Source organism: Micromys minutus, assembly GCF_963924665.1.
Source record: "Micromys minutus genome assembly, chromosome: 15".
NCBI classification, from domain to species: Eukaryota; Metazoa; Chordata; class Mammalia; order Rodentia; family Muridae; genus Micromys; species Micromys minutus.
Window position 1 is genome coordinate 35,566,867 of NC_137984.1, and position 19,933 is coordinate 35,586,799.

At 40.8% G+C, this 19,933-nt stretch overlaps 1 protein-coding gene across 1 annotated transcript in view; it reads left to right on the top strand.

Annotated features, from left to right (window-relative positions):
* Positions 1-14,625: 14,625 nt before the first annotated feature.
* Positions 14,626-19,933, top strand: part of BLTP1 (bridge-like lipid transfer protein family member 1) — a 194,936-nt gene continuing 189,628 nt past the window's right edge. The window contains exons 1-3 of the mRNA XM_080929338.1: positions 14,626-14,693; positions 15,794-15,892; positions 16,766-16,892. Of these exons, the coding sequence (XP_080785464.1) occupies positions 16,796-16,892 (97 nt within the window). The 5' untranslated portion in view covers positions 14,626-14,693; positions 15,794-15,892; positions 16,766-16,795. The remainder of the gene's footprint in view (positions 14,694-15,793; positions 15,893-16,765; positions 16,893-19,933) is intronic.

Consider the following 19,933-nt stretch of genomic DNA (forward strand, 5'->3'; position numbering starts at 1 on the left):
ACAACAAAGAAAGAAAACTTTAGACCAATTTCTCTAATGAATGTAGGTGAAAAAGTACTCAATAAAATTCTCTCAAACCAAATCCAAGAACACATTAAAATGATTATCCATCACAATCCAGTAGGCTTCATCCCTGAGATGCAGAGATGGTTCATTATATGGAAATCTATCAACATAATCCACTATGTAAACAAACTCAAAGAAAAAAATTACATGATCATCTCATTAGTTGCTGAGAAAACAATGACAAAAATTCAATACTTATTCAGGTTAAAAGATTTGGAAATAGCAATAATTCAAGGCCCATTCATAAACATAGCAAAAACAATACACAGCAAACCAGTAGCAAACAACAAACTAAATGGTGGGAAACTTGAAGCAATCCCACTAAAATCAGGGACTAGACAAGGCTGCCCACTCTCCCCCTACCTGTTCAATATAGTACAGGAAGTCCTGGCCAGAGCAATTAGACAACAAAAGGAAACCAAAGGGATACAAATCGGAAAGGAAGAAGTCAAAATATCACTATTTGCAGATGATAGGATAGCATACTGAAGTGACCCCAAAAATTTCACTGGAGAACTCTTACAGCTAATAAACAACTTCTGTAATGTGGCTGGATATAAAATCAATTCAAACAAATCAGTTTCTTCCTTTATTCAAAGGATAAACAAGCTGAGAAAGAAATTAGAGAAAGGACACCCTTCACAAGAATCACAAATGATATAAAATACCTTGGTGTGATTCTAATCAAGGAAGTGAAATATCTGTATGTCAAAAACTTCAAGACTCTGAAGAAAAAAACTGAAGAAGATCTCAGAAGATGAAAAGATCTCCCGTGCTCTTAGATTGGAAGGATCAACATTAGTAAAAATGGCCATCTTGCCAAAAGCAATCTACAGATTCAATACAATCCCATCAAAATTCCAACTGAATTTTTCATAGAATTAGAAAGAGCAATTTGCAAATTCATTTGGAATAACAAAATTCCTAGAATAGTGAAAACTATTCTCAACAATAAAGAACTTCTAGGGGAATGAATCACCATCCCTGAATTCAAGTTGTGTTACAGAGCAGTAGTGATAAAAACTGTATTGTGTTAGTACAGAGATTGGCAGACAGATCAATGGAATATAATTGAAGATCCCACACACCTATGGTCACTTGATCTGTGACAAAGGAGCTAAAATTATCCAGTGGAAAAAAGATAGTATTTTCAACAAATGGTGCTGGTCCAACTTTCAGTCCACATGTAGAAGAATGCAAATTGTTCCATTCTTATCGCCCAGTACACAGCTCAAGTCCAAGTAAATCAAGGACTTTTTCATAAAACTGATATACTAAAACTAAAAGAAGAGAAACTGGGGAAGATCCTCAAACACATGGGCACAGAGGAAAATTTCCTAAACAGAATACCAATAGCTTATTCTCTAAGATCAAGAATAGACAAATGGGACCTCATAAAATTACAAAGCTTCTGTAAGGCAAAGGGCACTGTCAATAGGACAAAATGGTAACCAGCAGATTGGGAAAAGATGGGCTGGAGAGATGGCTCAGGGGTTAAGAGCACTGACTATTCTTCCATAAGTCCTGAGTTTAATTCGCAGCAACCATATGGTGGATAACTACCATCTGTAATGATATCTGATTCCTTCTTCTAGTGTCCGAAGACAGCTACAGTGTACTCATATACACTAAATAAATAAACAATTAAAAAAAAAAGAATGGGAAAAGACCTTTACCAATCCTACATCTGATAAAGGGCTAAATATCCAATATATACAAAGAACTCAAGAAGTTAGACTCCAGAGAATCAAATAACTCTATTAAAAATGGGGGACAGAGCTAAATAAAGAATTCTCCACTGAGGAATATCAATGGTCAAGAAGCACCTAAAGAAACATTCAACATCTCATTAGGGAAATGCAAACCAAAACAACCCTGAGATTCCACCTCACACCAGTCAGAATGGCTAAGATCAAAAACTCAGATGACAGCAGATGCTGGAGAGGATGTGGAGAAGAGGAACATTCCTCCATTGCTGGTGCATTTGCAAGCTGCTACAACCACTCAGGAAATCAGTCCGGCAGTTCCTCAGAAAGTTGGACACAGTACTACCTGAGGACCCAACAACACCAGTCCTGGGCTTATACCCAAAAAATGCTCCAACATATAACCAGGACACACCTTCCACTATGGCCATAGCAGCCTTATTTATAATAGCCAGGAGCTGGAAAGAACCCAGATGTCCTTCAACAGAGGAATGTATACAGAAAATGTAGTACATTTACTCAATGGAGTACTACTCAGGTATTAAAAACAATGACTACATGAAATTTTTAGGCAAATGGATGGAACTAAAAGCTTTCATCCTGAGTGAGGTAACCCAGTCACAAAAGAACACTCATGGCATAGACTCACTGATAAGCAGATATTAGCCCAAAAGCTCTGAATACCCAGATACAATTCACAGACCACAAGAAGCCCAAGAAGAAGACCAAAATGTGGATGCTTCAGTCCTTCTTAGAAGGGGAACAAAAACATTGTCAGGAAGGAATACGAAGACAAAGTTTGGAGCAGAAATTGAAAGAAAGGCCATCCAGAGACTGCCCCACCTGGGGTTCCAGCCCATATACAACCACCAAACCCAGACAATCTTGCTGATGCCAAGAAGTGCATGCTGACAGGAGCCTGATATAGCTGTCTCCTGAGAGGCTCTGCCAGAACATATCAAATACAGAGGTGGATGCTCGAAGGCAACCATAGAACTGAGGACAGGGTTCTTAATGGAGGAATTAGAGAAAAAAAATTGAAGGAGTTGAAGGGGTTTGCAACCCCATAAGAACAACAATATGAACCATAGCTCCCACAGATTAAACCACTATCCAAAGAGTACACATGGACGGACCCATGGCTCCAGCTGCATATGTAACAGAAGATGGCCTTGCTGGGCATCAGTGGGAGGAGAAGCACTTAGTCCTGCCAAGGCTTGATGCCCAAGTTTAGGGCAATGTGAGTGCGGGGAGGTGGGAAGAAGAGGGTGGGTGGGTGAATACCCTCATAGAAGCAGGGGTAGGGATTATCTGATGGGGGTATGGAGGGGAAACTGGTAAAGGGGATAACATTTAAAATGTATAAAAATATATCCAATAAAAATAAACTAAAAAAATCTGCTAAACAGAACAAAGCAGTGTATCTTCCATCTCAGGGGTCTTTGCACTCTGGAGCGTGGCCAGTTGATGCAGATGTGGTCTTTCAAAGGTCTAAGTGTTACTTTCAGGTACTCAGCACATTTGCCTTGTCAGCTTTTTAGCTACCACTAGGTGGAGTCTCTCTCCCAGTTCACCCTCTGGACTGTGTGTGTAGAAAGGACAGTAGGTTTGAAGTCAGAGTGGGTTTCATCATTCAGAATCTTCTTTCCTAAAAAAGCTCATTCATACCACAAAGCCGTCTGTTTTTCTACATCTATTTACCACTTATGGTTGACATTTGGGGTGTCATTAAGTGGGAGCAGGGACTTTGTTCCATTTCTGTAGCTCCTGAACCTCAAATAGTATCTGTTGTGTCATAGGAACTTAATAGTCACTGCTGGATGTTCAGACTAAATTTTTCTGAAGTTTATTGATTGTTATTAGATTTATATTTTCTTTTTATTTTCTGTGTATAAGTATTCTGTCTTCATGTATGCTTATGTACCACGTTCACTTCTGGTGCCTGTGCAGGCCAGAAAAATGCATCTGATATCCTGGAACTAGATTGTGGATGGTTATGAGCCATAATACAGATGCTGGGAGCCAAGTCCAAGTCCTCTGCAAGAGCAACGCGTGCTCTTAAGCACTGAACCAGCCTCAGGCAAAACCTTATTCAGAAATGTAATTTCTAAAAAAATCTGCTCTGCTTTAAATCATGCATGTGCATCATTTAAATATGCATATCTCTATGAGGTGTGTGCAGGTGAATGAACGCAGACGTCATTCACAACGCAGAGACCAGATGCATGGTTCCCCTCTGGAGCTGGAGTTATAAGCAGTTGTGAGTCATGCATTGTGGGTACCCGAATTATATCACATCAGCACACAAGGATGTTCTTATCATCGCTGTTTTCCTTCGGGTTTTCCTTCCTCCTCCTCTGTCTTATCTTTCATCTGCTTCATGTGTGTGCTGTGTGTGTGTGTGCAGTTTATACTAACCCATCACCTGTCTTGGGCACTGACACATACTTCTAGTATCTTGCCATCACAAATAATTCTTCACAGAATTATCTGCTGTGTTTTACTTTTTCATATTTTTGCATCTTCAGGGTCAATTCTTTGGGGTAGGAATTTTCTCTCCAATTTTCCCCACTGGGAGTTTCGCCCTCTTATCCCACCTCAGAGATTCTGAGAGTGCTTGTTTTTGCACAGCCCAATCAAATGTGTATGTTAATATGACTTTGGACTATTTGTTAATCTGATAGGACAGAAATGATATAATTCAGCAGTTCTCAGCGTATGAGTCTCGACTCTTTTGGGGGTTGGATGACCCTTTCACAGGGTTTGCCTAAGACTGTCAGAAAACACAGATATTTCCATTATTACTCACAACAGTAGCAAAAATTTAGTTATGAAGTAGCAACAAGGTAATTTTATGGTTTGGGGGTCACCGCAATATAAGTAACTGTATCAAGGGGTTGAAACATTAGGAAGGTTGAGAAGCATTGGTCTAGTGAAGGTTTGATTTCTGTCCTTATTTATCTCTTCTGTGAATTCTTTCTTTGTGTAATTACAGAAGATAAGCTGAGATCTTTCCCCCCATCTGTCCTTACTGCATATGGTTGTCACAACACCCCGTCCCTTCTCTCCCTTCCCTCTACTGTGCTGTGCTGGCCTTCTTCCTGATCCTCATGACATGGGACTCATCTTGGCAGTAACTGCAGGATGGCTCTTCAAAAGTAAGTTTACTACACGGGTCTACAGAGAAGCACAGATCATTGTACAAATATGAGGTTTTATTAATGTAGAAATTTCTATCTATCACATATATATATAATGTATATCATCTATACACACACACAGATATATATATATATATGTATATATATATATATATACACACACACACACCATATAGCTACATCTTTCTATCTTTATCCATCAGTTAATTAATACATAAACATGATTTTGTTTTTTAAAAGAAGTTGGCTCATGCAGCTGTGAGTGGATAAGTCTGAAATCCCGAGCAGGCTTGCCGCTGGAAACTCTAGCAAGATCATTAGTGTTGCGGGATGGAAGCAGGATTTCATCTCCGAGGTAAAACCCTGGCTTTGTTCTTACGTAATAGCATGAGGCCTGACTACAGTATAGATGATAATCTGTCAGTTACCCGATTAAAGATGACAGTCTGCAATCCCAGCATATCCTGGGAAGTACATGGGATACAAATGACAGGTAGATAATGAAAAAATGCTAACTTTTGTATAAGACAGAACAAAGAATAAAAGTGTGTGCTTTTTAGTTTATTGTTATTTTTTTTAATTTAAAGGTTTTTGTTTGTTGTTTTGTTTTTTGATTTTTGTTTTTTTTTTACCTATTCACTTTACATCCCCATTCCAGTCACCCCCTCCCACAACCCTTCCCCATCCCCCTCTCCTTCTCCACCAAGTGGGTAGCACCCCCACCAGGTATCCTCCCCTCCCCCTGACACTTCAAGTCTCTGCATGGTTAGGTGCTTTCTCTTCCATTGAGGCCAGACAAGGCAGCCCAGCTAGAAGAACACATCCAACATACAGGCAACAACTTTTGGGACAGCCCCCACTCCAGCTGTTCAGGACCCACATAAAGACCAAGGTGCACATCTGCAACATATGTGCAGGGAGCCTAGGTCCAGCCCGTGTGTGTTCTCTGGTTGGTGGTTCAGACTCTGAGAGCCCTAAAAAAGAGGAGAAAATAAAAATATGTGCTTAAAAAAATTTAGTCTAAAAATAAAAAAGCAGGAACTGAGAAAGAGAGCAGAGTATATTCTGGATTAAGCCTGATCAGATCCAGGCAGCACAAAGCACAAGCAGGTAACCCAGTATCCCCCAGGCCCATCAGCACTGAGCTCTGACCCCCAACCCTCACCTCCAGGTGAGGGGCAATGAAAAAAAGCCTCCACTTGGTTTATATACAGGTCTGCGGGGTAGGGTGAGGAGAACAGAGACTGAGCTCAGGCTTATTCAGAGGTTACCTTAGCAGCAACAAGGAACATGTATCTCAGTGGGTCGAGCCCTTGGAGATTGGAAAGTCTAGGAGAAAAGTCTGTGTTTGGATGTAAAGAAATTCACACTACATGCCAAGCGCCCCTCCCCACTCTTTTTTAAAATCTCGGCTTAGTATTTGATGTAAAGGACAATCAAAAGCCGTTCAACCAGAAGATATCCAGTCACCTTTTGTACCTCTGAGCTAAAGCTGACACAATAGCACACATGTGAGCTGCAGTTATGATATAAAAATATGTTAGGGATGGGACACAGCTCCGTGGTAGAGAGCGCATGCCTAGCATGTGTGTGGTTCTGGGTTTGACCTGTGGCCCTGAGCAAAAAAGACTGAAGAATTGTGAATGAAAATGTGTATTTCCACTGAAAACAACTTTTAAAATTTAAAAATAACATTTAGCTATTAACTCGACACAGCATCAAATCAACTGGGAAAAAAGAGTTTTGATTTAGTAATTGTCTTTGTCAAGTTGGTCAGTGAGCATATATTTGAGGGACCATATGGTTGGAATGAGAATGGCCCCCCCCATGGGATCATATGCTTGAATAGTAGTCACCACTTGGTGGAACTGTTTGGGAAGGACTAGGTGGTGTGGTCTGGTTGTAGGAGGCATCACATTGAGCAAAGCCACAGAGCAGGAGGCATGGACCCTAGTGCACTCTGTGTCCTGTTGGTGGATCCAGATGTGAGCTGATGCTCAACACCATACCTGTCTACCTGACGCCATATTCTCTGCCAGGATGGTGATAGATTCCTATCTCTCAGGAACTGGTGGCCTCAAATTAACCCTATGTCTTATAAGTTGTCTTGGTCATGGTAGCTTATTTTCATAGCAACAGAAAAGCAATTAAGGTAAACTGTCATGATTATTAATTGATGGAGGACCTATTGGATGGTATCTGGGCAGATGGCACTGGGCTGCATAGGAAAGCTAGTTAAACATGAGGTCAGGTGAGCCATCAAAAAGTGTCTCTTCATGGTTTCTGCTTCAAGAACGTGAGTTCTTACTCTGACTTCTTTGTATGCTGGACTGTAACCTTTAAATTGAAATAAGCCCTTTTCTTCTGTAAGTTGCATTTAGCCGGGGTGCTGTGTCCCAGCAAAGAGACTAGAGCACCAGAAGAAATTGTCTTTCTGTAAGAGCACACCTATTTCCCACAGTTTTTAAAATATAAATTTTCAGTAAAAGGATCAAGGCTCCTCATGAAACTGGATGAAGCTGAAACATATTTCTTTTTACTGCAAGAAAGAATTGGAAGCAACATATTTTTAGGGAGATCCTACTGACCAACTCAGGGCAATTCAAGACCAAAAGAAAAATGAAACAGAATTACAGCACATTGAATAAAAAGGCAGTCATAGCTGGGTATAGAAGCTCATACCTATAATTCTGGAACTTAGGTGACTGAGGCTGCAGGATTTGATGTTAGCCTTTCTACAAAGTGAGTTTGGAGCCAGACTGAGCTAGAGAGTGGGAGGATTCCTCACGTTATCATCGTTACTAGCATCATTGCTAAGTCTACTGTGGCATAAAACTTACTCATTGGTGTGTGTGTGTGTGTGTGTGTGTGTGTGTGTTGCACATGTATGCACAGTATGTGCCATGGCATATGTGTAGACCTGAGAACAACTTTGTGGAGTCAGCCCACTCCTTTTCCCTTTGCATGGACTCTAAGGATCAAACTCAGGTTGTCAGGCTCCTGTGGTGATTACTACCTGCTGTGTCACCTCACTGGCTCTGTAGAAGAAAACCAGCTAACAAATTCTGTAAAAATGATAAATAGGAAAACTGTCACTCGCAGCCACTAATTAATATAGGTGGCATCCCTTAACAATGGGTAAAATGTTACTGGGGAAATATGATATTCACATCATTTCCAAAAATCACCTTGCAGATAACACATTCATTGTAAAAGATTTTAGAAGTATGTGTATTTTTTATATTGAGATCATAACCAAGTGATAATAGAGTATCTCCCCCCCACCGCTCTCTCTCTCTCCCCCCTCTTCCCCCTCCCCTTCACCACCCCTTCCCTCTCTTCCTCCTTCCCCTCTGCCATCTGCCCCCTCTCCATCCCCCTCCCTCTCCCTCTCTGTCTCTGTGATGTACAGCAGACACATTACCTACGTTATTCTATTTCCAGAACGTTCGGCCTGAATCCACAATTAGGAAATAAGATAAGTGTATAATGTAAGATAAGTTTCACTATACCAAGCTTTCCAAAATGTCATCCAAAGTCAAATAAAAGGTAAGGAAGCCCTTCTACATTAAAGAAGACCAAGGCGTTCTGGGACATGGCTCAGCTGGGGAAGTGTAAGCACGGTTATCTGAACTCAGTACCAGAGCCTATGTTAGACTACAAACAGTTAATACTTCCAGTGGGAGACACACTATCATACAGACAGTGAGATGATTTCACAGAGTGCAGAAACATATAAAATACAAAGAGATGAAGAGAGTAAAACACCTCATGGAAATTACAGGCATGGGTGCAAGTGCCAACATACAAATATGAAACGACCACAAGTATCTATAGAAAAAGCATACAAAACTAGGAAGGCTCTATAGGGCTTTGCGTTTCATATGGAAGGGCATGTCTTATGACATCAATAGAGACTTAAACCACGGCTCGTGCAGCAGGCAGACGTACAGGGTTTCACTGCTGCTTTACCCTGGCTTGTTAGAAAATGCAGATGGTGAGGAAATGTGTATACAACAGGAAGAACAGTGAACGAAACACTGAAGGCAGCCCATTTCCTTTCCTGGCTGCACAAAGTCCTACACATTAGTAAAGCTGTAGGTAGGAAACGTACCCCACTGTTCCGGAAGTACTGTGCTTTAACATTTGGCTTATGCACTGCGCATTTCCCAGAGCTTTTACTCTGGGCTTGTGAAAGAACCTTGTCATAAACCTAATAACCATGAGCCTACGCCCTCTGGTGGCCCTGTGGTTGGAACTGTGAGTTATGGAGAGCGGGGGGTAAAAGTACCTCAGAATCAAGCCCTGTTTCCACTGAAGCAAAGTGGGATTTATGTTTGAGTGTGGCTGTGTCCAACTTGCTGCAGATATACAGATGAGTAAGAGAAGCAAAGATGCTGATAACAAGCCAGCACCCTCCCTCTGCCTCTCCCACTGCTTCAGAAGCCCTCACCCTCTAGCCTAAGTTCTCTGCTTTGCTGGTGAAGACGGTGGATGTCAGGGGCCAGCTCTGCTGATGTCATTTCTGAACATCACATTCCTCCTCAGTGTGCAGCTCCCCCCACTGCACTCACTAAGATCCTTGTCAGCCGCTCTTTCCTGTCAATCATTTGTCAGACTCGTCAGTGAACTACTGCTAATTACATTTTATTTTCAATATGCATGGATTTAATGGTTTATTTTTGAAAACTTCATGCCATCAACCTTAACCTTGAAATAATTTCAAATCTACAGAAAGTTAAAGAAATAGTAAAATTAATTATATACCCAATTAATCCGGCTATCTGTCAACCTGACATATCCTCTGTTCGAATCCCTGAATACCCAAATAAGTCTCCCAGAAGTGCCTTGGCTGCCTGGTCATGGCATCATTATCATATACAGAAACTTAACTAACATATGGTTTTAAACTTGGATACATACTTTATTTTTCTCCAGTTCATGCCCAAAACATGTCTTCTCGGTGTTTCCCTCAGCTCTCATTGAGGACCCCACTGAGGATAATTTTATCAGTGGGTTGGCGGTGATAAATCTTTAGTCTGCTTTTGTGTCCTTGTGTATGAAGACAACCAGATGAGTGTGTATGTGTGCAGGCCTGAAGATGGCCTCACTTTTCCTTCTCAGGACATCCACCTCGGTTTTTGAGACACAAGTCTTTTACTGGGACCTAAAACTTGCCAAGCAGGTTGGCCGGCCAGTGCGACCCAAGGAGTTTCCTGTCTCTGCCTTCCCTCTGGGGCAACAAGCACATTGTAATTTCCATGAAGTGTTTTAATCTCTTCACCTCTTTTTATTTTAATATGTTGAACTCTTTATTCTTCTACCTGAAATTGAAATAGAATTATAAACTTTGCTTATTTTTTTTCCTGAATACCTACTGCAATAGTCCTGTTTCTTCTGCTTAATGAACTCATTGACTTATTGCTTTTGAAGCAAGTTATTTTATGTAATAAATTCAAATTTTCAAAATGAAGGTTTTTAAAAATCACAGTTTCTGGGCGCACCTGTCTCCCAATGCTGAAAACCTCATGGCCAATCCTGTTTTACTGTTTCAGTCCTGTCAGGACCACCACTTTAGTTTTCCCTTCCACACTAGTAAAGGCAGGGTATTGATTCTTGCAAGAGGCCTACCATAGGGAGATAAAAATGGATGTCCTTAGAGAAAGGTCTGGGGGTAACTAGTGTTCATTTACTCACCTCCTTCACTTCAGTTTCCAGTCTATGACACTGAAATAGCATCAGGGCTTCACAGGTCACTTTCATACCAGCAACGGAGAAGGAGCTGAGCACAACAATCCTAAGGGAGATGCAGTGCAGCCCGCCAGAGTCCCACGAGTTCTCAAGGGAAGGGCTTGGCGCTTTCTTTCTTAACCTCACATTTTATTTCTAGCTCCTATGTTTTTTTTTTTTTTTTTTTTTTTTTTTTCAAAATCCCCAGTATATGCACATTTTAAAAGTGTCTGTACATAGAGGTGGTTCTAAAAAAAAATAAAAACCAACTAAAAATATTATGCTATTCAACTCAAGTATAGCTCAGTGGTAAAATGTACTCTTAGAAGGAAAAGACTTTGGATTTGGTTACCAGAACTGCCAAACAATTCATACACACACACACACACACACACACACACAACCCCACATATTCTTTCATGAGAACAAAAGAATATGCTAAAGAATCTTACATAAACACTATATTTATATTCAAAGTTTAATTTTCATTCAATGTTTTCTCAAGTCGAATATTCCTTAACTCAAAAGCAAAGGACTTTCAAGATATTTCCAGACCCAAAAGTATGCAGACCAATTTTTTAGAATTTTACCAATATTTGAGTCCGCTGCTAAGGGGACAATTAGTTTATAAAAACCAAGATGAATAATGTAAAAGTTTGTTTCAATTTTGCATGAATTACAATTTCAGTAAAAAATGGCAGTGGGTTGCTTATGATAGTCGAATGAATGAGGCAATAATTTAATTATATGTTATTGCAGTGAGCGTTTATGGAAGTCAAATGTGATTACTTTTAAAGAAAAGTTGCACTAGAGAATTCTGTCCTTTTGTATAGAGATAAATAAACACACTGTAATATTTTCTTTTAATGAAGGTATTAACATTTTGATTTAGGATGTAATATTACTAACGGCATACCATAAGAACTGCTGCAGAGAATCTATTGCTGGAAAGCTTAAGCAATAGTTCATTGACATCATGTCCAATGTTTGAAACAGTGGCAGAAGTTTAGCTGTAGCATACATTTATTAATTGAAATTATTTTTTCTTGTGCCAATTTTATAGAAAAGGCAGTTGAGCACCTTGCTTGCTCCTTAACACATTTTGATTCTGATGAGCAGAAATAATGAGATATTAAGCTGAATTTATGAGATTTACAGTTTAGTATTCACATTTATAAGTAAATTAAAAGTTATGTTTTAATTTAAATATGTAAAAGACTGTGAATGGATTAAATTCAGAGAGGAACAAACTCTTCTGTAGGAGAAGCTCTCCCCCTTGACTTTTGAGCTGAACCTGGAGCTCACCAATTTGCCAACTATCAAGCCCCAGAGATTCTCTGCCTTGTTGCTATTTCTACCTTCCTAGTGCTGAGATGTAAGTGCTTATCTTACGGTCTTGGTCTTTTCCTTTTTGATGGACACAGTGGTGGTCAAATTTTCCTGTATAGTCACAAGGACCCAGATAGTAGTTGCCAGGTGTCTTAGTCAGGTTTTCTCTTGCTTTAATGAAACACCATGACTAAAGGTAACAGGGAGGAGAGGGTTTATTTCACTCACATTTTAGTCAAACATCGCATGGCATCTAAAGCTGTTGTAGCAGGACCTCAAGCAGGGCAGGAACCTGGAGGCATGAGCTGATGCAGAGGCCATGGAGGGGGTGCTGCTCACTGGCTTGCTATCCCTGGCATGTTCAGCCTGCTTTCTTAAAGAGCCCAGGACCATCTGCCCAGGGATGGCACCACCTGCAAGGGCTAGTCTCTCTCCCATCAATCACTATTAAGAAAATGTCCTATAGACTTGCCTACAGTCAGATTTTACATAGAGATTTTTATAAGTAAGGTTTCCTCCTCTCAGTGTGTGTCAAGTTAACCTAAAACTATTCAGCACACCAGGCATTAGGGACAGTCCTAGAGAAGAGTGGGGTATGAGCTTAAAGAATAGCAGGAAGGGAATGTCTGAGTGATGGGGAGTGACAGTCACATTAACTTAGATGTGACAAAGTGGCACAGAGCTGCACATGCATCGTGCTATATGCTTTCATATTGTACTGCACTTACATGAGACAGAACCGTCGGACGGAGTGGACAAGCTGAGACTTCTCTGTATGACCATCACCACTTCCTGTGAACCGGCTGTGATGTCAAAGTGAAGTGTCATAACACAAAACATCGTCAACTGGTTTTTGTCATGAGATTCTTTCGGTTGTTTCTCACTTTTTCAGGTATGGTCTTTTGATGCAGCTCCATTGGTCTCAAACCCAGGATTCTCCTGCCTCAGCCTCCAATGCTGGCATGCTATGCATGCCTTAGCTATATTCAGCTAGAGAAGCTTACATTGTATTTGCTGGAGGCAGCTTCTTCTTCTTCTTCTTCTTCTTCTTTTTTTTTTTTTTTGACACCACCTGCATTTTTCACGTGCCGGTGAAAAGTCAGAGCAGGGGGAAGGTTGCTATGTAAATTTCGTGAGCCATATGAACTCTCAGTTTAATCGTATTCACAGGGTTGTAGGCTGTTCGAACAGAAAGGCTCTACAATGAATAATTCATCTTGATGATGTCACCTCTTTTACACTTGTAGCTCAGGGTGGCTCTTAGTCATGGGGATGAGAAGAAAGGAGAGACCAGATTCCTCATTTCTGTATTTACAGGAGAGGAAGTCTGCAGTGAATTACACTTCACTCCTTGCTATCCTAAGATCTTCCTCCTATCTTGGGAGCAATTTAGTTTCGGTTTAGTTTTGGTTTGGGAAAACTGAATTATATTTCAGTCACTTCTAGTTCAAAGAACTTATGCTAAGACGTTAGTTAGTTAGTTTGTTTATTTATTAGTCTTTATGGCTTCACATCTGTTTTCAAGTAGATGCTTTCACCCTCTTGTGGAAATGTTGAGTGCCCTGAACTTTTAGAGTCAGAGGCTTAGATACTGAGAATGAACTGGAAGCCATGGTGCTTGGGTTCAAATCCTAGCTCTCTAAACTGACAAGGTATTTCAATTTCCTGAGCCTTAGGTTTCCAATTTGCAATTGGAGAAAAGGGCGGATAAGAATATTCTTTATAGACCTCAAGCAAGATAAGGGAGTACATAAGTCATTCTTAACATTTTGATCTTTCTGTTTCCATTTCCAGATGCCTTATAAGCACATTCCACTCTGCTCCAAGCAATCTGAAATCTTTCACGCAGTCAAGACAGTAGAATGCTTTGCTTTACGCAATTTGCACATAAAAAAGCACACAGGTCAAGTATCTATCGTATACATTTAAGTTGTTAACCGTGCTAAATGGTACTTAGAGCGGTGAGCACAAACCATGTTCATTATTAGAATAAAATATTTGATTTACTCCGTCAGTGTTTCACACACACATCTTCTGTGAGAACTCATCTCAGAGCTACCGGACTCTTCCTTTTTCTGGCTTCTTTTTCCTATGTGGATTATACTGTCTACACCACAGGGGCAATGTTCACCTCCCTACTTGGATTCTGGAACAAGGTAGTTTTCCAATCAATAGGGACCAGCGGCTCTCAGACTAGGCTCCGCCCTGTGGACATGGCCCCGCCCCTCCGCTCAGGCCTTTTATCTTATCAAGCAGAATTCGCCTCTGGGCTCAGGTTCCAACTTTAGTCTTTAATTTGGTCCTGAAGTTCAGGCCTTGCCCCTTGACCTAGGTCTCATCCCCAGGGCCTCAGCCCCGCCCCTCTGCCCAGGGCTTCCCTAGACCCAGGACCCCGCCCTTCGCCCACGCCCCGCTCCCGCCCTGGCTGCGCTTCTCCTCCCCTGCCCATTGCCAATCAGGGGCGGGGCCAACTCGGTTCTGGGGCGGGGCCAGAGCGGCGTACCCTGAGGCGCTGGCGCCCTGACGTGGTACGCAGCCGGTTGACGCAGCTGCCGCGCCGCTGTCCTCCGCTCCTGCTCGGGTTCTGCTCCTCCGCCCCATGGGCGTCCGAGGCGGCCCACCCGAGCCCGAGCTGGACCTGCTGCAGGCTGAGGGTGTAAGCATCAGCGGAGGTCCCGACTCGGGGCTGCCGCGCTGTCAGGTGAGAGGAGCTCGAGAGACTGCGCGCGCGGTGATGGCTGGGAGGCGCTGAGGTGGGCAGAGCCTTTCCGGGTGAGTCTGGAAGGTTTGCGGGGGGTCGCGGACCTGGGGTCGCGCAGGTCGGAGGTCGGAGGTTAAGGTGGAGGCCTAGCAGGCCCTGACAGCCGGGTGCCGGGGTTGCGGGCAGGAGCGCGCGGACCTGGCGGGGTGGGCAGGGCCGGGCGCCGCGGGATGGCTCGGCCCTCGTCCAGGAGGGCACACCTGAGTGGACATCTCTCCGGCCAGAGCAAGGTCCTGACCGGTCATCTTCCATCCGGGGGATATCAGCTGTCTCCCTTCGTCGCCCCATTGGTTCCGGCGCTGACTGTGGGCTGTCTGTTAAAGGGAACGAATTCTTGTAAATTTCCTCTGAGCGGTGAATGGGTTCTGGAACCGAGAAAGTAGGTTTCAGGTGATTTCCTGTTGCTGCTTTCTTCTCGTGCACGGCAATGAAGCAGATTTAGTCTGACAAGTATAAAAGTGGATGAATTAATCAGAATATTTGACTTGACAGTGACTGGGTAGGTGCTGTTTTGATATGCACTCAATACAGTTTTGTAACTACTATTAGGTGAAGTCTTTCCCCACTTTGTAGCTGAGAACCTTGGAACAGAACTGTTTCAAACCTGGCTTTCCCACTTTATGGCCCCTCAATCAACATGCCACCCCGTTGCCCAAATGCCTCATGAGTTTACAAGGCGAGTGCCCTGTGATAAAATGTGCCAGGTGCCCAGAGTAGAAGGAAACAAAGGCACACTTCTTTCCAGCAGAGGCTCCGTGTCGGTAGAAAAACTGTTTGAAGGCTGCATTTTAAGTGTGCCTTACAGGTGGAATTAAAGTCAGCATTAGCATCTTGACTACTGTGTTCCTTTTACATATAAAGTGGTTTAGAAATTAGTTTAGTCTTATTTGAGGTCTAGGAGTTCTTGTTAAAAGGGGATGAAATATTGGACCACTACTGAAGAGTTTCCTGGTGTGTTTAAATAATTTAATTTGAAAAGGTTACTCTACCAACACAGTTAGGATGCCTTTTCTAATTGGTCTATATGCTGCTCTTTTCAGACTTGTTAAGATGAAGCATGGTAGAAGGACCTTCAGAAGAGGAAAGATAAACAACATTGAAGATTAAAAAACTAAACAAAATCAAACAAAAAACCGTGTGTAAGTACTTTTGCCTAAGATTAAAAAAAACCAAGAAAAACAAAAACTAATTTTTTTATTAAAGCCCAGATAGGAAAAAGTTAACTTTATGCTTCACTTGTGACTCAGTCCATCCGTGACCCCCAAGTCATCGATCTGTATTTTGGACTGCTAATACCTGATTGATAATTAAGTCAAGTGCTTAACTTTTGCCTTGGCAGAAGAAAGCCCAGGGTATCATCACCAAGTGCCCACGCCTATGGGACCATCTTATTCAAACCATCCTGTGGATATATATCTGTATACATATTTACATACACAACTGGCCATGTCTATTCATAGTTTGACATTTTATTATAATTTATTCTGAACACCTGAAGGTGAGAGATCATTTAACTATTCACAAGCTACCTAGAGGGCACTTGACTAGCAGATCTTGTCTAATAGTGGGGAATACAGAGACAATGGAAAGTATGAAGATTAATTTAATATACACATATAATATTAAGTGGCAACTTTTGGAGAAAATCTAGATGAGTAATTTTGTAGATGCTTAACTACTTTTTTTTTTTTTTTTTTTTTTTTTTTTTTTTTTGAGACAAGGGCATCTCTATGTAATTCTGCCTACCCTGGAACTCTCTGTAGAACAGACTTGCCTTGAATTCCCAGAGATTTGCCTGCCCTGAATGATAAAATGAAGGCATTACTGGTGTGAACCATGACCTTATATTTAGATAGAAATATGTACACATTTCATTGGTTGTTTACATTCATTCCCAGTGAAAGAAATAGAAGGCAACATAATATGCCTTGTTAATTCACCTTTTATCCCTTTACAGGATTTTTGTTGCAGTTTTATGAATCTTTGATTTTAAGTTTGTTAAACACCTTTAGGCCTTTAGATGTTCTGGAAAAACCTCCGTAATGGATCAAAGGAAGAATGACAGCATTGTCCCCAGTATCACTCAATTAGAAGACTTTCTTACAGAACACAATTCCAATGTTGTGTGGCTTCTTGTTGGTAAGTAGCATATATTCAGAAAAATATCTTGCTATGTTTTCTGCATGTATTAACAACTGCCAGATTTTAGCAGTGCTTGGCTAAACCTGGAACACTGTAGTAGCATTCACTTATCTTTAGGAAAGGAGATTTATGTATGTCATTTGAACATTTGCTCTGGGAACTGCTCTGTATTTTTTCCCCTTAGGCCTAGTTATCTGTCTTAAGAGAGGTGGAGGAGAAAAAACATTGTGTTTACCTTATTTTGCCTGTTTTAAATTACCTTCTCCATCTATACTCCAACACATACACAAACATTTTTATTATAAATGTAATAAATGTCCATGGTAAATATAGTTTATAGTCAAACAACATGTATTTAATACTTTGTTTTCATTTCTCTGTTTCCCAGTTGGGGGGAAGTGGCAGTGGCTTATGCTATTTATACCTTGTTTTGTATAGTGGTCTAGAAGTTTTCTACGTATATACATAGTTCAAACAGGGCATAATTAAATGTTAGGGAAGGGACGGGGAGGCAGGAAGTGAGGAAATGAATGCCCAACTGATCATAAGGAGAAAAGATAGAAAAACTATACTAGTGAGAGAGGCAATTACTGCACACAAGTGGAAATCCTGCTGTTAAAGTTGGATGGAAACTCGAAGTGTAGAAGGGAAAATAGGAAGGGTAGAAAGGAAAAGGGGACTTCCTGGTACTCTTCACATCTTTGCTATATTCAATACAATAGGAAGTTTGCGTGTGTTGTTTCAGCATGCAACAGTTTTATGAAGATAGGCTTTAAGTTTTTCCATTTTAATATGCTGGATCACAGTGGCCTATGGATAAATAGAGTACATGGATTATATAGCTCTTTTCCCTAAGTGCATGCTTTTGCCTCTTCATGACTTGATGCCATATGCGAAAAGGCAGGAATATGAGTAGAGGTGACACATATACCAAAAAGTAATGATGTTTCATAATTTGTAGGTAGGATTGAATTACAGTTTAGACTTTGAGTTCTGTATTTTCTATTTGACAAACTACTGTAAATTATTAATGAAAGCCAAAAATTAAAATTAATATTCGCAGTGCCCTGCACTCTTGGGTCCAAGAATCCTGATGAACTCAGGTGAGGAAATGAAGACAACACATACAGATGAAGGAGTCAGGTGTGCATAGTCTGATGAAGTGGTACCTACATAACCCAAACCCTCAGTGTACTTATTAAGGACAGCATGGCAGAGGGCTGGTCAGTGTCAGTGAGAGGTCTCTTTAGAGCAGTCTCAGGCTGTGAGTATTCTGAAGAGGAGAGCTGCAGCTGCTGGCTTGTTATGTGCCTGCTTAGTTATCTGTACTCGAACCCCTGAGGAAAGCATTGAATCCCTCTGAGCTTCACCTGTGCAAGACTTTGCCATCGCATGGGGCTGAGACATATAGTCCTCAACATGACTGTGCTCATGTCAAAAATGCACATTTACTCAAGACTTCAGTCTCTCAGGCTTTCTCCATTTCCTACAAACACTGAATATTAGTGAATACTAAAATAGAACTCAGACATTAGTGTGAAATACAAATTCATAAAAGCAGCATTGGAAATGACCTGAGTTTAATTTCAGTTGCAGAATTTTTCCTTATTTCAGATTTGTTCCTTTCCTGTCATGTACAGCTCCTGATTTTTTCCTGTTCTTTTAGGAAAGAAAAGAAAACAAAACAGTAGTAATAAAAAGAGAATTTTTCTAAACACAGTTTTTGTGGTGAAATTGTAGCGTTTCGGTAACAAAGCTGACAGAGCTGTGGTGGCTTGTGCTAGTTTAAGAAATACAGTGTTCTGTTAGGACTTGCTTACTGTTCTAAAAACTCTGCAGCAAAAGTTTGAACAAGTTAAGATTTCTCATCGATGTTGGTAGGTCACATTTTAACCTACACATTACTTTCTCCTTTCTTAGATATTCCTCTTGTTTATGTGTTTCTTATATAACGCCTAGTTCAGTTTAATGGACCAGTTTTGCCCTGTTCTCTTTCTTCCTCTTAATTCTTGTTTTTCTTGAGAACACAGATTGACCAGGGTCTGTGGGTCTTCCTGCCTCGGTTTCCCAGGCACTGGGTTGCTTTTAAGTTATTTGATTGCATTTCTTTACACTTCTCTCTTCATTTTACCATATGGATCTGGCTTATCTCCTCCCTTTACCTTTACTGTTACGTCCTTCTGTTTGTTTTCTGTCTGTTGCTCTAATACAAATCACTAGTTTTACTTTGCTTTTTCCATCACTGTTAGTAACTACCACCTTGTTGCACACTGTGTTTTTGTAATCATTTAAAAATTATTAGGGGTGGGGGCAACTGTTAAGATTATTCTGTTCATAGTCTTGTCTTGCAGTCATATAGTGCTTTCCTCTCAGAGTTGAGTCAAGTCCAGTGGGTAAAATGACACCTTAACCATATTGCAACTTAGTTCCACTTGAAGATTGCAAATACTTGCATTGAAAAAAATTGTGGGTGATTAAAAATGACCTAATCTCAGATGTTTATATCCCAACACAGAACTGCAAAAACATTAAAAAAAAAAAAAAAAAAAAAAAAGAGCAAGGTTGCACTATGCATTTGAAAATTCCTAATTACACAGTAAGAGAGAGACTCCAATAAGAGCAAATTAGATGAAATCTCAAGGAAGTCGAAAATAATAATAAAGAATGTTCAGTGAAAGGAAAGATGCCATGAATAAACTGAACAAATTCAAAGGGCACAAGTGATTGAAATACAGATGTCAATCCAGAGAGATAAGAGAGGTGTTTAGTAGAGACTTTAAAAGTGCTGAAAATAAATCAGTTTGAAAATTTGGAAATGAAAATGCCAGTAAATCAAAAATAAGAAACTTAGAGAAAGTAGAGCAAATGAAAAGTAAATTCCAGGGCTGGAAGACACGATGGATGAGTGAGAATATTCAGAGAGTGATCCAGTGAAATAGGAAGGGAGTATGAACCAAACACACACGGTTTATGGAATACCATTGGATGAACCAATTTGGGAATCATGGGCAGAGCAGAAGGAGTAAACGGTAGACAGA